This window comes from Oncorhynchus clarkii, chromosome 16 (genome assembly GCF_045791955.1).
Source record: "Oncorhynchus clarkii lewisi isolate Uvic-CL-2024 chromosome 16, UVic_Ocla_1.0, whole genome shotgun sequence".
NCBI classification, from domain to species: Eukaryota; Metazoa; Chordata; class Actinopteri; order Salmoniformes; family Salmonidae; genus Oncorhynchus; species Oncorhynchus clarkii.
The window spans coordinates 17,266,575-17,281,586 of NC_092162.1; the positions used below are offsets into that span (position 1 = coordinate 17,266,575).

Sequence of the window (15,012 nt, forward strand, 5' to 3'; positions counted from 1 at the left end):
CCAAAACAGGTTTTGAACAAGTATATTGTGCCTATTCACACAGTCATGTGTCCACAGACTGTAATCATTGGCATAAGTTCCCTTGCCTTTTGCATCTTTTAGTTCCACATTCATTCCTTGGAGAACGACGCTGCACCTGTACACAAAAGCAACAAACTTTCTCGTATTGAAATAGTACGTGAGCATGTAGGCCATTTATATCTGTACAACTCAGAGAAACTGGCCTCATGCATTTATAATCACAGTAAGGCGATAGCCTGGTGTGTAAATGGGTGAACAGCTTTATGGCAGAGACTCCTTCTGATCACCCCAACACCTGCTGTCCCTCGTCCTCCTGCCCGAATCTCGCCCTCCCTCCAGCATCTCTCCTCTCCTCTGCCACCTCCACCGCCATCCTGTTCACCCCCCCCCCCCGCTGACTAAGCTGGCACCTGTCGGGTAAGCACGCCAGGCGGGCCGACTGACTGGCTCCAAACCGGTCAATCACTCACCACAGGAGCCAATCAGGACACAGGGAGATGGACGGTGCAGCTGTCATGGTATTTACTCTCTCACTACATAACCTCTCTAGACTCCAAACCGGCAGATGATTACTTCATAAAAACAGAGTCAGGGAACACCTTCCTAATATTGAGTAGCAATACCATTTTGCCCTCAGAACAGCCTCCATTTGTCAGGACATGGACTCTGCAAGGTGTTGAAAGTGTTCCACAGGGATACTGGCCCATGTTCACTTCAATGCTTCCCACAGTTGTGTCAAGTTGGCTGGATGTCCTTTGGGTGGTGGACCATTCTTGATACACACGGGAAACTGTTGAGCGTGAAAAACCCAGCAGCGTTGAAGTTCTTGACACAAGCCGGTGCAACTGGCACCTACTACCATACCCCGTTCAAAGACATTTAAATCTTCTATCTTGACCGTTCACCCTCTGAATGACACACATACACAATCCATACTCAATTGTCTCAAGGCTTAAAAATCCATCTCCTCCCCTGATTGAAGTGGATTTAACAGGTGACATCTATAAGGGATCATAGCTTTCACCTGGATTCACCTGGTCAGTCTATGTCATGGAAAGAGCAGGTGTTCTTAATGTTTTGGCCTCTCCGTGGATAAACTAGGCACCCACTTCTAGGACTAGTTCAAACGTGATATCAAGAGTATGATGCATTGAGAGGTAAAAAAGACATTGCGTTGGAACCGGAGAACTTGCAAAGCTTTCTCGCTTTCTCCCAGACGTGAAGGAGAGCACTCTAGACATCCTTCCTTCCTGCCTCTCCAGTGCTTGTGTTGTAAACACCCTACAGCCTTGAACAGCAGGCCCATGCTATTAGCATCACATGGTGTATGCTAGGGTAATCACTTAACGACGGCCTGCCGCTGCCTCTGACACACACACACACACACACACACACACACACACACACACACACACACACACACACACACACAGCATCCTATGCTGCATCTGAAAAGAGACAGCAAAGAGCAGAATCAGAGGGTGGATAGAAGAGAGAGGGGGGGGGGGGGTGAGGGGGAGGTAGTGTGTGTGTCAAATAAAATAGTATTTGTCACATGCTTCGTAAAAAACATGTGTAGACAAACAGTGAAATGCTTATTTACACCCCTTCCCAACAATGCAGAGAGAAACATAGAAAAATAATAAATAGAGAATTTGTAACGATAACGTGGCTATATACACAGGGTACCAGTACCGAGTCGATGTGCAGGGGTACAAGGTAATTGAGGTAGATATGTAGAATCAGAATAGTTAGCGCAAAATGGGGTCAAATGCAGGTAGTCGGAGTAGCTACTTGTTTAACTATTTAGCCGTCTTATGGCAGAAGTTGCTCAGGGTCCTGTTGGTTCCAGACTGCGGCAAGCTGAGAGAACAGTCTATGACGTGGGTGGTTTGAGACTGACAATTTTCTAGGGCCTCAAACACCGCCAGTTGCCATACCAAGCGGCGATGCAGCCAGTGAAGATGCTCTCAATGGTGCCGCTGTGTAACTTTTTGAGGATCATTTCAAATCTTTTCATCCTCACGAGAGAGGAAGAGGTGTTGTCGTGCGACTGTGTTGGACTGTGTGGACCATGTTAATTCCCTTAGTGATGTAGAAAAGTAGCCCCTAAAAATAATGAATTCCTAGCATATACAAAGACAGGGTATTACAGGGGTACGACCTCACAAAGTGTACAAGAGAAGGCGGAGAGCAAACTTGTAACGGTAGTCTTCGGTGGAAGGAGAGGAGGACCAAAGCGCAGCGTGGTTTGTGTTCATGATATATATTTGAATGAAATATCACTGGACACAGAAAACAAAAGGAACAAGAGAAATAAATGAGAACCGACACAGTCCCGTGTGGAACAAACACTGACACGGAAAAATAATCACCCACCAAACACAGGTGGGAAAAGGCTACCTAAGTATGATTCTCAATCAGAGACAACGAACGACACCTGCCTCTGATTGAGAATCATACCAGGCCAAACACAAAACCACAACATAGACTACACACCCCAACTCATGCCCTGACCAAACTAAAACAAAGACATAACAAAGGAACTAAGGTCAGAACGTGACAAAATTGGGAGATTCGAAATTTGAGGATGGTATCAATTAGTCTGGCTGACACCTAACTTGAAGCCCTCGTTACTTCAGAGTCTGGAAAGGCTATTTTGACGTTGTCGGCACGGTGTGTTCATAATCAAGGGGTAGTGCTTTTTACTGATTGGGTCTCCACTGTGTCTTTCTCACTCAAACAGCCACATGGACAGCTAAACACAGCCCCCAGAGCGCCGCCCCCTTCCAATACAACTGTTGGAATTATTTCAACCCCCTTCTTCGCGAATACTGCACTAACAACAGACTCCTGTCCAGACCAGCGTGTCACAGCTATCCCTCGCTGTGTACCACATCAGCTAAGCTAAGTATCGACATCAGCAAGTACGAGGAGAAGCAGGGAAACGTTTCCCAAAACTTTATATAGCTAGAACAACTAGTTCTAAAGTTCTAAACTAAAGTTCTATTATACAGTTGGCAGTAAGTAACCACTCCTGGAACACCACAAAGAGGAAGTAACCACTCCTGGAACACCACAAAGAGGAAGTAACCACTCCTGGAACACCACAAAGAGGAAGTAACCACTCCTGGAACACCACAAAGAGGAAGTAACCACTCCTGGAACACCACAAAGAGGAAGTAACCACTCCTGGAACAACACAAAGAGGAAGTAACCACTCCTGGCACACCACAAAGAGGAAGTAACCACTCCTGGAACACCACAAAGAGGAAGTAACCACTCCTGGAACACAACAAAGAGGAAGTAACCACTCCTGGCACACCACAAAGAGGAAGTAACCACTCCTGGAACACCACAAAGAGGAAGTAACCACTCCTGGAACACCACAAAGAGGAAGTAACCACTCCTGGAACACCACAAAGAGGAAGTAACCACTCCTGGAACACCACAAAGAAGAAGTAATAACTCCTGGAACACCACAAAGAGGAAGTAATCACTCCTGGAACACCACAAAGAGGAAGTAACCAATCCTGGAACACCACAAAGAGGAAGTAACCACTCCTGGCACACCACAAAGAGGAAGTAACCACTCCTGGAACACCACAAAGAGGAAGTAACCACTCCTGGAACACCACAAAGAGGAAGCAACCACTCCTGGAACACCACAAAGAGGAAGTAACCACTCCTGGAACACCACAAAGAGGAAGTAACCATTCCTGGAACACCACAAAGAGGAAGTAACCACTCCTGGAAAACCACAAAGAGGAAGTAACCACTCCTGGAACACCACAAAGAGGAAGTAACCACTCCTGGAACACCACAAAGAGGAAGTAACCACTCCTGGCACACCACAAAGAGGAAGTAACCACTCCTGGAACACCACAAAGAGGAAGTAACCACTCCTGGAGCACCACAAAGAGGAAGTAACCACTCCTGGAACACCACAAAGAGGAAGTAACCACTCCTGGCACACCACAAAGAGGAAGTAACCACTCCTGGAACACCACAAAGAGGAAGTAACCACTCCTGGAGCACCACAAAGAGGAAGTAACCACTCCTGGAACACCACAAAGAGGAAGTAACCACTCCTGGCACACCACAAAGAGGAAGTAACCACTCCTGGAACACCACAAAGAGGAAGTAACCACTCCTGGCACACCACAAAGAGGAAGTAACCACTCCTGGAACACCACAAAGAGGAAGTAACCACTCCTGGAACACCACAAAGAGGAAGTAACCACCCCTGGCACACCACAAAGAGGAAGTAACCACTCCTGGCACACCACAAAGAGGAAGTAACCACTCCTGGCACACCACAAAGAGGAAGTAACCACTCCTGGAACACCACAAAGAGGAAGTAACCACTCCTGGCACACCACAAAGAGGAAGTAACCACTCCTGGAACACCACAAAAGAGGAAGTAACCCCCACTGCCACACATCCCCCCACTCCCTCTGCCACACATCCCCCCACACCCTCTGTCACACATCCCCCACTCCCTCTGTCACACATCCCCCAGTCCCTCTGTAACATATCCCCCCACTCCCTCTGTAACATATCCCCCCACTCCCTCTGCCACACATCCCCCCACTCCCTCTGCCACACATCCCCCCACACCCTCTGTCACACATCCCCCCACACCCTCTGTCACACATCCCCCCACACCCTCTGTCACACATCCACCACTCCCTCTGTCACACATCCCCCCCACTCCCTCTGTCACACATCCCCCACTCCCTCTGTCACACATCCCCCCCACTCCCTCTGTCACACATCCCCCACTCCCTCTGTCACACATCCCCCCACTCCCTCTGTCACACATCCCCCCCACACCCTCTGTCACACATCCCCCACTCCCTCTGTCACACATCCCCCACTCCCTCTGTCACACATCACCCCACTCCCTCTGTCACACATCACCCCACTCCCTCTGTCACACATCACCCCACTCCCTCTGTCACACATCACCCCACTCCCTCTGTCACACATCACCCCACTCCCTCTGTCACACATCACCCCACTCCCTCTCTCACACATCACCCCATTCCGTCTGTCACACATCACCCCACTCCCTCTGCCACACATCACCCCACTCCCTCTGCCACACATCCCCCACTCCCTCTGTAACACATCCCCCCACTCCGTCCGTCTGGTGCGGCTGGCTTCCGGGTTGGATGCGCGCTGTGTTAAGAAGCAGTACGGCTGGTTGGGTTGTGTATCGGAGGACGCATGACATTCAGCCTTCGTCTCTCCCGAGCCCGTACGGGAGTTGTAGCAATGAGACAAGATAGTAGCTACTACAACAATTGGATACCACGAAATTGGGGAGAAAAGGGGTAAAAATTAAACAACAAAAAATAATAATAAATAAATATAAATAAGAATAAGAAAAAGAAGGAACAAATAATTAAAGAGCAGCAGTAAAATAACAATAGCGAGACTATATACAGGGAGTACAGGTACAGAGTCAATGTGTAGGAGCACCAGATAGCCAAGGTAATTGAGGTAATATGGACAGTTGAAGTTTACATACGCCAAATACATTTAAACTCAGTTTTTCACAATTCCTGCCATTTAATGTTAATACAAATTCCCTGTCTTAGGTCAGGATCAGCACTTTATTTTAAGAATGTGAAATGTCAGAATAATAGTAGAGAGAATGATTTATTTCAAACTTTATTTCTTTCATCACATTCTCAGTGGGTCAGAAGTTTCCATACACTTAATAAGTATATGGTAGCATTGCCTTTAAATTGTTTAACTTGGGTCAAACGTTTCAGGTAGCCTTCCACAAGCTTCCCACAATAAGTTGGGTGAATTTTGGCCCATTCCTCCTGACAAAGCTGGTGTAACTGAGTCAGGTTTGTAGGCTCCTTGCTCGCACACGCTTTTTCAGTTCTGCCCACAAATTTTCTATCGGATTGAGGCCAGGGCTTTGTGATGGCTACTCCAATACCTTGACTTTGTTGTCCTTAAGCCATTTTGCCACAACTTTGAAAGTATGCTTGGGGTTATTGTCCATTTGGAAGACCCATTTGCAACCAAGCCTTAACTTCCTGACTGATGTCTTGAGATGTTGCTTAAAAATATCCACATAATTTTCCTTCGTCACAATGCCATCTATTTTGTGAAGTGCACCAGTCCCTCCTGAAGCAAAGCACCCCCATAACATGATGCTGCCACCCCCGTAATTCACGGTTGGGATGGTGTTCTTCAGCTTGCAAGCCACGCCTTTTTCCTCCAAACATAATGATGGACATTATGGCCAAACAGTTCTATTTTTGTTTCATCAGACCAGAGGACATTTCTCCAAAAAGTATGATCTTTGTCCCCATGTGCAGTTGCAAACCGTAGTCTGGCTTTTTATTGCGGTTTTGCAGCCGTGGCTTCTTCCTTGCTGAACGGCCTTTCAGGTTATGTCAATATAGGACTCGTTTTACTGTGGATATAGATGCTTTTGTACCTGTTTCCTCCAGCATCTTCACAGGGTCCTTTGCTGTTGTTCTGGGATTGATTTGCACTTTTCGCACCAAAGTACGTTAATCTCTAGGAGACAGAACGCATCTCCTTCCTGAGCAGTATGACGCCTATGTGGTCCCATGGTGTTGCGTACTATTGTTTGTACAGATGAACGTGGTACTTTCAGGCGTTTGGAAATCCCAAGGATGAACCAGACTTGTGGAGGTCTACAATATTTTGGCTGATTTCTTTTGATATTCCCATGATGTCAAGCAAAGAGGCACTGGGTTTGAAGGCAGGCCTTGAAATACATCCACAGATTCACCTCCAATTTACTCAAATGATGTCAATTAGCCTATCAGAAGCTTCTAAAGCAATAACATCATTTTCTGGAATTTTCCAAGATGTTTAAAGGCACAGTCAACTTAGTGTATGTTAACTTCTGACGCACTGGAATTGTGATACAGTGAATTATAAGTGAAAACATGTTGGTATTACAGACTTGGACAGGGAGAGGTTGAACATGTCAGTAAAGACACTTGCCAGTTGGTCAGTGAATGCTCGCAATACACGTCCTGGTAATCCGTCTGTCCCTGTGGCCTTGTGAATGTTCACCTGTTAAAAGGTCTTACTCACATCAACTGCGATGAGCGTGATCACACAGTCGTCCGGAACAGCTGGTGCTCTCATGCATGTTTCAGTGTTATTTGCCTCGATTCAAGCTCGTCTGGTAAGCTTGTCACTGGGCAGCTCTCGGCTGTGCTTCCCTTTGTAGTCTGTAATGGTTTGCAAGCCCTGCCACATCCGACGAGCGTCGGAGCCGGTGTAGTTCGATTTGATCTTAGTCCTTTATTGACGCTTTGCCTGTTTGATCATTCGTCGGGGGGCATAGCGGGATTTCTTATAAGCTTCCGGTTTAGAGTCCCACTCCTTGAAAGCGGCAGCTCTAGCCTTTAGCTCAGTGCGAATGTTGTCTGTATCCATGGCTTCTGGTTGGGGTATGTACGTACGGTCACTGTGGGGATGGCGTCATCTATGCACTTATTGATGAAGCCAATGACTGATGTGGTGTACTCCTCAATGCCATAGGAAGAATCACGGAACATATTCCAGTCTGTGCTAGCAAAACAGTCCTATAGCTTAGCATCTGCTACATCTCACCACTTTTTTATTGACCAAGTCACTGGTGCTTCCTGCTTTAATTTTTGCTTGTAATCAGGAATCAGGAGGATAGAATTATGGTCAGATTTGCCAAATGGAGGGCAAGGGAGAGCTTTGTATGAGTCTCTGTGTGTGGAGTAAAGGTGGTCTAGAGTTTTTTCCCCCTCTGGTTGCACATTTAACATGCTGATAGAAATTTGGTAAAATTGATTTAAGTTTCCCTGCATTAAAGTCCCTGGCCACTAGGAGCGCCACCTCTGGACGAGTGTTTTCCTGTTAGCTTATGGTGGAATACATCTCATTGAGTGCGGTCTTAGTGCCAGCATCGGTCTGAGGTGGTATGTAGAAAGCTCCGAAACATACAGATGAAAACTGTAGATTGTGTGGTCCACAGCTTATCATGAGATACTCTACCTCACAGGCTGGCTGACTACACCGCTCGCATCACGTACGCGAGCATTGCAGAATACATTTAGAAATCTATATTATTAAATTATTGCACCCACACTGCTCTCGAGCGCCTCAGAATTCTCAGAAGGCAGCCCGACCTCCGTCTTCTTTTTCTTTGTTTTCTCTTCACGCAAATGACGGGGATTTGGGCCTGTTCCCGGGAAAGCAGTATGTCCTTCATGTCAGGCTCTTCGGACTCGTTAAAGGAGAAAAAAAAACAGAAGAACTTGCTTCTGCAAGTTCGTGGTGAGTAATCGCTGTTCTGAAGTTCTTTTCGGCCATTAGAAGCGGTAGGAGCAACATTATGTGCAGAATAAGCAAAAAAATAAGTTACAAACAACGCAAAAAAAAACACATTCGGTTAGGAGCACGTAAAATGTCAGCCATCTTCTCCGGCGCCATGATTTTAGCCTAGCACTAGGTGTGTTATCTCTGCAGAGGGCTGTGTGCGTGCGCACACACACGCACACACACACACACACACACACACACACACAGGAACACATGTACACCAACACACATTCCTCAACAGGATCGGTGTGTCCCCCGCGGGACGGTTGAGCTAACATGCGCTAATGTGATTAGCATGACGTTGTAAGTAACCAAATATTTTCCCAGGACATAGACATGTCTTATATGTGCAGAAAGTTTACATTCTTGTTAATCTAACTGCACTGTTCAATTTACAGTAGCTATTACAGTGAAATAATAACAAGCTATTGTTTGAGAAGAGTGCACAGTTATGTACTTGAAAATGTATCAATAAACCAATTAGGCACATTTGGGCAGACTTGATACAACATTTTGAACAGTAATGTCACGTTCTGACCTTTATTTTGTCTTTATTTAGTATGGTCAGGGCGTGAGTTGGGGTAGGCAGTCTATGTTTTGTGTTTCTATGTTTTTCTATTTCTGTGTTCGGCCTAGTATGTTTCTCAATCAGAGGCAGGTGTCGTTAGTTGTCTCTGATTGAGAATCATACTTAGGTAGCCTGAGTTTCACTGTTGGTTTGTGGGTGTTTGTTTCCGTGTCTGTGTTTTTCACCACATGGTACTGTTTCGGTTTTGTTATTTTACGTATTCGTTTATTGTTTTTGTATTTCATAGTGTTCAGTGGTTTGTTATTAAAATCGTCATGAACACTTACCACACCGCATCTTGGTCCGATCCTTACTCTTCTTCAGACGAAGAGGAGGAAATCTGCAGTTACAAGTAATGCAATTTTTGGATCAGTCTAAAATGTTGCAGATACACTGCCGCCATCTTTTGGTCAAAATCGAAAATGAGCCTAGACTCGTAAGTCATATAACAGCCATTCTCTTGCATTTCAAAGATGAACAAATTTTAAAATTAAAATAAACATGTTTTTTTCTTTGTATTATCTAACGAATTCTTCGGGGCATGGATTTTACAATGTGTCGGAAACGTTCGTTGCTCAATTGGTATCAAAGGACCTTAACGAGTGCCAGGAAAACATTCCCGACACCCGTACACCACCGCCACCAACCTGTACCAGGCAGGATGGGTCCATGGACTCATGTTGCTTACGCCAAATCCTGACTGTCATCAGCATAACGCAACAGTAACCGGGATTCTTCGGTCCAGGCAATGTTTTCCCACTCCTCAATTGTGTTTCCCACTCCCCAGTGTTGGTGATTGCGTGCCCACTGGAGCCACTTCTTCTTGTTTTTAGCTGATAGGAGTGGAACCCGTTGTGGTCGTTCTACTGCAATAGCCCATCTGTTACAAGGATTGACGAGTTGTGCGTTCCGAGATTCCGTTTTGCGCCATTATTTGTATTTTCGTGGCCCGCCTGTTAGCTTGCACGATTCTTGCCATTCTACTTCGACCTCTTTCAGCAATGAGCTGTTTTCACCCACAGGACTGCCGCCGGCTGGATGTTTTTTTTGTTTGTCGCACCATTCTCTGTAAACCCTAGCCTAGACACTGTGATGCATGAAAAGCCCAGGAGGGCAGCTATTTCTGAGAAACTGGATCCGGTGTGCTTTGCACTGACGATCATACCACACTCAAAGTAGCTTAAGTCACTTGTTTTGCCCATTCTAATGTTAAATCGAACAGTAACTGAATGCCTCGATGCCTGTCTGTCTGCTTTATATAGCAAGCCACAGCCACGTTACTCACTGTCTGAAGGAGCAATCAATCTTCATGAACAGGGTGGGTGTACCTAATAAACTGGCTGTTGTGTGTATGTGTCTCTATTATGCGTAGGAATACTTTGGAACAGATTTCCAGCTGATTTGCTGGTGTATTTACAGTCTTTTATGACAAACAAGAAAACTAAATAAAATCAACTGGCTGCCAATTGGGGAACCCTGCCATAGAGAAACAGCTAAGGTGATGACACATAACACAGTCTAGGAAGTTGAGAGTAAAACAACCTGGCCGTTAGTGATAGGTCCTCTATCTTTACCTTGTGCCTCCCCTCCTCTCCATCTGTTCCTCTTGTTATGATTCTGTCTCTTCTCCCTCCCTCCCTCCCTCTAACACCCATGCCAGCGCAGCGAGACACCAACTCCATTGACTCCCATTGGCTGCCAGTGACATCACTGGGGGCAGAGTGTTGAGTCAGATAGAGAAACGAGTGCTGGGCTGACGCTTGTCTCCCTCTTGTGGTCCACTGAGTGAAATACAACCCTGTAAAATGCAGCCTTCTGAGCCACTGGGGAACAGATGTGCAGGTCAATTAGTTCATCTTAGTCTGGTGACTTTAATGCCAATTAGACTTTAAACAGGATTTGATGGAGCTGATAATTGAAACGTACCAAATTATACAGTATATGTCTCGTCTTATGTTTTAAAATACTACTCCTCCTCTGTTCCTCTGGTGATGTAGAGGTTAACCCAGGCCCCCAGTACCACACCTATTCCACAGGAGTTCTAATTTGTTGACTTTTGTAACCGTAACAGCCTTGGTTTCATGCATGTTAACATCAGAAGCCTAACTCCCTAAGTATGTTTTATTCACTGCTTTAGCACACTCCACCAACCCCGATGTCCTAGTCGTGTCTGAATCCTGGCTTAGGAAAGCCACCAAAAATGCCGAAATGTTCATCTCCAACTACAACATTTTCCATCAAGATAGAACCGCCAAAGGGGGTGGAGTTGCAATCTACTCCAGAGATAGTCTGCAGAGTTCTGTCATGCTATCCAGCTTCTACTTTTAAAAATCCACCTTTCCAGAATTAAGTCTCTCACTGTTGCCGCTTGTTATAGTACCCCCTCGGCCCCCAGCTGTGCCCTGGACACCAAATGTTAATTGATTGCCCCCATTTATCTTCAGAGTTTGTACTGTTAGGTGACCTAAACTGGGGTATTCTTAACACCCCAGCCATCCTACAATCTAAGCTAGATGCCCTCCATCTCACACATATTATCAAGGAACCTACCAGGTACAACCCTAAATCCGTAAACACGGTCACCCTCATACATATCATCCTGACCAACCTGCCCTCTAAATACAACTCTGCTCTCTTCAACCAGGATCTCAGCGATCACTGCCTCATTGCCTGCGTCCGTAATGGGTCCGCGGTCAAACGATCACCCCTCATCACTGTCAAACACTCCCAAAAACACTTCAGTGAGCAGGCCTTTCTAATAGACCTGGCCTGGGTATCCTGGAAGGATATTGACCTCATCCCGTCAGCAGAGGATGGCTGGTTATTCTTTAAAAGTGCTTTCCTCACCATCTTAAATAACCATGCCCAATTCAAAAAATGTAGAACTAAGAACAGATATAGCCTTTGGTTCACTCCAGACTTGACTGCCCTTGACCAGCACAAATACATCCTGTGGCATACTGCATTAGCATCGAATAGCCCCCGTGATATGCAACTTTTCAGGGAAGTTAGGAACCAATATACACAGTCAATTAGGAAAGCAAAGGCTAGCTTTTTCAAGCAGAAATTTGCATCCTGAAGCACAAATTCCCAAAAGTTTTTGGACACTGTAAAGTCCATAGAGAATAAGAGCACCTCCTCCCAGCTGCCCACTGCACTGAGGGCAGGAAACACAGTCACCACCGATAGATGTACAATAATTGAGAATTTCAATAAGCATTTTTCTACGGCTGGCCATGCTTTCCACATGGCTACCCCTACCCCGGTCAACAGCACTGCACCCCCCATTGCAACTTGCCCAAGCCACCCCCCCACTTCTCCTTCACCCAAATCCAGATAGCTGATGTTCAGAAAGAGCTGCAAAATATTGACCCCTACAAATCAGCTGGGCTAGACAATCTGGACCCGCTCTTTCTAAAATGATCCGCTGTAATTGTTGCAACCCCTATTACTAGCCTGTTCAACTTCTCTTTCGTATCGCCTGAGATCCTTAAAGATTGGAAATCTGCCACGGTCATCCCCCTCTTCAAAGGGGGAGACATTCTAGACCCAAACTGCTACAGATCTATATCTATCCTGCCCTGCCTTTCTAAAGTCTTCAAAAGCCAAGTTAACAAACAGATCCCCGATCATTTCGAATCCCACCGTACCTTCTCCGCTATGCAATCTGGTTTCAGAGCTGGTCATGGGTGCACCTCATCCACGCTCAATGTCCCTAAACGATATCATAACCACTATCGAAAAAATACGTATTCATCGACCTGGCCAAGGCTTTCAACTCTGTCAATCACCTCATTCTTGTCGGCAGACTCAATAGCCTTGGCTTCTCAAATGACTGCCTCGCCTGGTTCACCAACTACTTCTCAGACAGAGTTCAGTGTGTCAAATCGGAGGGCCTGTTGTCTGGACCTCTGGCAGTCTCTATGGGGTGCCACAGGGTTCAATTCTCAAGCCGACTCTTTTCTCTGTATATATCAATGATGTCGCTCTTGCTGCGGGTGATTCTCTGATTCGCCTCTACACAGACGGCACCATTCTATATACATCTGACCCTTCTTTGGACACTGTGTTAACAAACCTCCAGACGAGCTTCAATACCATACAACACTCCTTCTGTGGCCTCCAGCTGCTCTTAAATGCTAGTAAAACTAAATGCATGCTCTTCAACCAATCGCTGCCCGCACCCGCTCGCCTAGCATCACTACTCTGGACGGTTCTGGCTTATGTGGACAACTACAAATACCTAGGTCTTTGGTTAGACTGTCCTCTCCTTCCAGACTCACATTAAACATCTCCAATCCAAAATTAAATATAGAATCGGCTTCCTATTTCGCAACAAAGCCTCCTTCACTCATGCTGCTAAACATACCCTCGTAAAACTGACCATCCTACCGATCCTTGACATTCCGCGATGTCATTTACAAATAGCTTCTAACACTCTACTCAGCAAATTGGATGTAGTCTATCACAGTGCCAACAGTTTTGTCACCAAAGCCCCATATACTACCCACCACTGGGTAGTATATGCTCTCGTTGGCTGGCCCTCGCTTCATATTCGTTGCCAAACCCACTGGCTCTAGGTCATCTATAAGTCTTTGCTAGGAAAAGCCCCGCCTTATCTCAGCTCACTGGTCACCATAGCAACACCCACCCGTAGCACGCGCGCCAGCAGATATATTTCACTGGTCATCCCCAAAGCCAACTCCTCCTTTGGCTGCCTTTCCTTCCAGTTCTCTGCTGCCAATGACTGGAACGAATTGCAAAAAAATAAATCACTGAAGCCAACTTTAAGCATCAGCTGTCAGAGCCGCTTACTGATCACTGCACCTGTACACAGCCCATCTGTAAATAGCCCACCCAACTACCTCATATTGTTATTTATTTTTGCTCTTTTGCACCCTGTATCTCTACTTGGACATCATCATCTGCACATCTATCACTCCAGTGTTAATGCTAAATTGCAATTATTTTGCCACTATGGCCTATTTATTTCCTTACCACCCTAATCTTACTACATTTGCACACACTGTATATACATTTTTCTATTGTGTTATTGACTGTACGTTTGTTTATCCCATGTGTAACTCGCCGTTGTTGTTTTTGTCGCACTGCCTTGCTTTATCTTGGCCAGGTCGCAGTTGTAAATGAGAACTTGTTCTCAACTGGCCTATCTAGTTAAATAAAGGTGGAAAATAAATAAATCACTGGGCTTGGTTGATGCATTACTTTAGCATTACTTTATAATTGCCGGGAGCAAGCCTTTAAAATCACAAATGTTTTATAATCGCTAATGTTGTCCTAAAGTTAACACCACGCTATGTGGTAAGAAGAAACCCATTGGTGCATCATGCCTAGGGTGATAAATTCCATGTGTCCACATTGTTGGTGTGAATTCCACTTTCAATTCAGTCAATACTGGAAATTAATAACAAATTAAATTAATGAATTGCCAAAGATTTCCTATTGTTTCCAACGTACCTTGCGGCTGGTGTAGTGGGCGTGATTGGCCAGCTTGCTGTTGAGTCCCTGTAAGAAGACCTTGTCGGTGACTTTGCCCACGTTCATACAGGCCTCGTCCAGCACAGAGAAGATGCCCTTGTGTTGCAGCTCCACCAGGTCCACAATGATCTGGTTGTTGAAGAAGTCAATCTACGCCCAGGTACAGAGAGAAAACGGAGGATCAGTATATCATTACAACTAAAACCAGTACAGGGAGGAAGACGCTCCTAGTAGTCATATTCAATGGGAAGGAGAATGACTTGAGGCAAAGTGACAATGCTGCCGTAGGCAATACAAGACATGAGTGGTGTGGAACCAAGATGCGGCCTTACATGTTTCCAGGGGATTCCCTCGCGCTGGTACTCTTCCTGTTCCTGCCTCAGCACCAGCTGAATGAAGAGCTGCTGCAGCTTCTCATTACAGTAGTTAATACAGAACTGTTCAAAGCTGACAGACAGACAGACAAGGAGAGGGTGAGTGAATGACTGTGACCCTGGTTTAAATTGAACTAGACCATACATGTTTTATGCTGTGTTACATACAAATCAACTAAGTGTCAT

The 15,012-nt window shown here is 45.7% G+C and overlaps 1 protein-coding gene across 2 annotated transcripts in view; it reads right to left on the reverse strand.

Annotated features, from left to right (window-relative positions):
- Nucleotides 1–15,012, reverse strand: part of LOC139368059 (unconventional myosin-Id-like) — a 119,126-nt gene that overhangs the window by 61,175 nt on the left and 42,939 nt on the right. For both annotated transcript variants that reach the window (XM_071106595.1, XM_071106596.1), the window contains exons 10-11: nucleotides 14,785–14,899; nucleotides 14,432–14,602 (exon numbers count right to left, since the gene is read on the reverse strand). In XM_071106595.1, coding sequence (XP_070962696.1) covers nucleotides 14,432–14,602; nucleotides 14,785–14,899 — 286 coding nt within the window. The remainder of the gene's footprint in view (nucleotides 1–14,431; nucleotides 14,603–14,784; nucleotides 14,900–15,012) is intronic.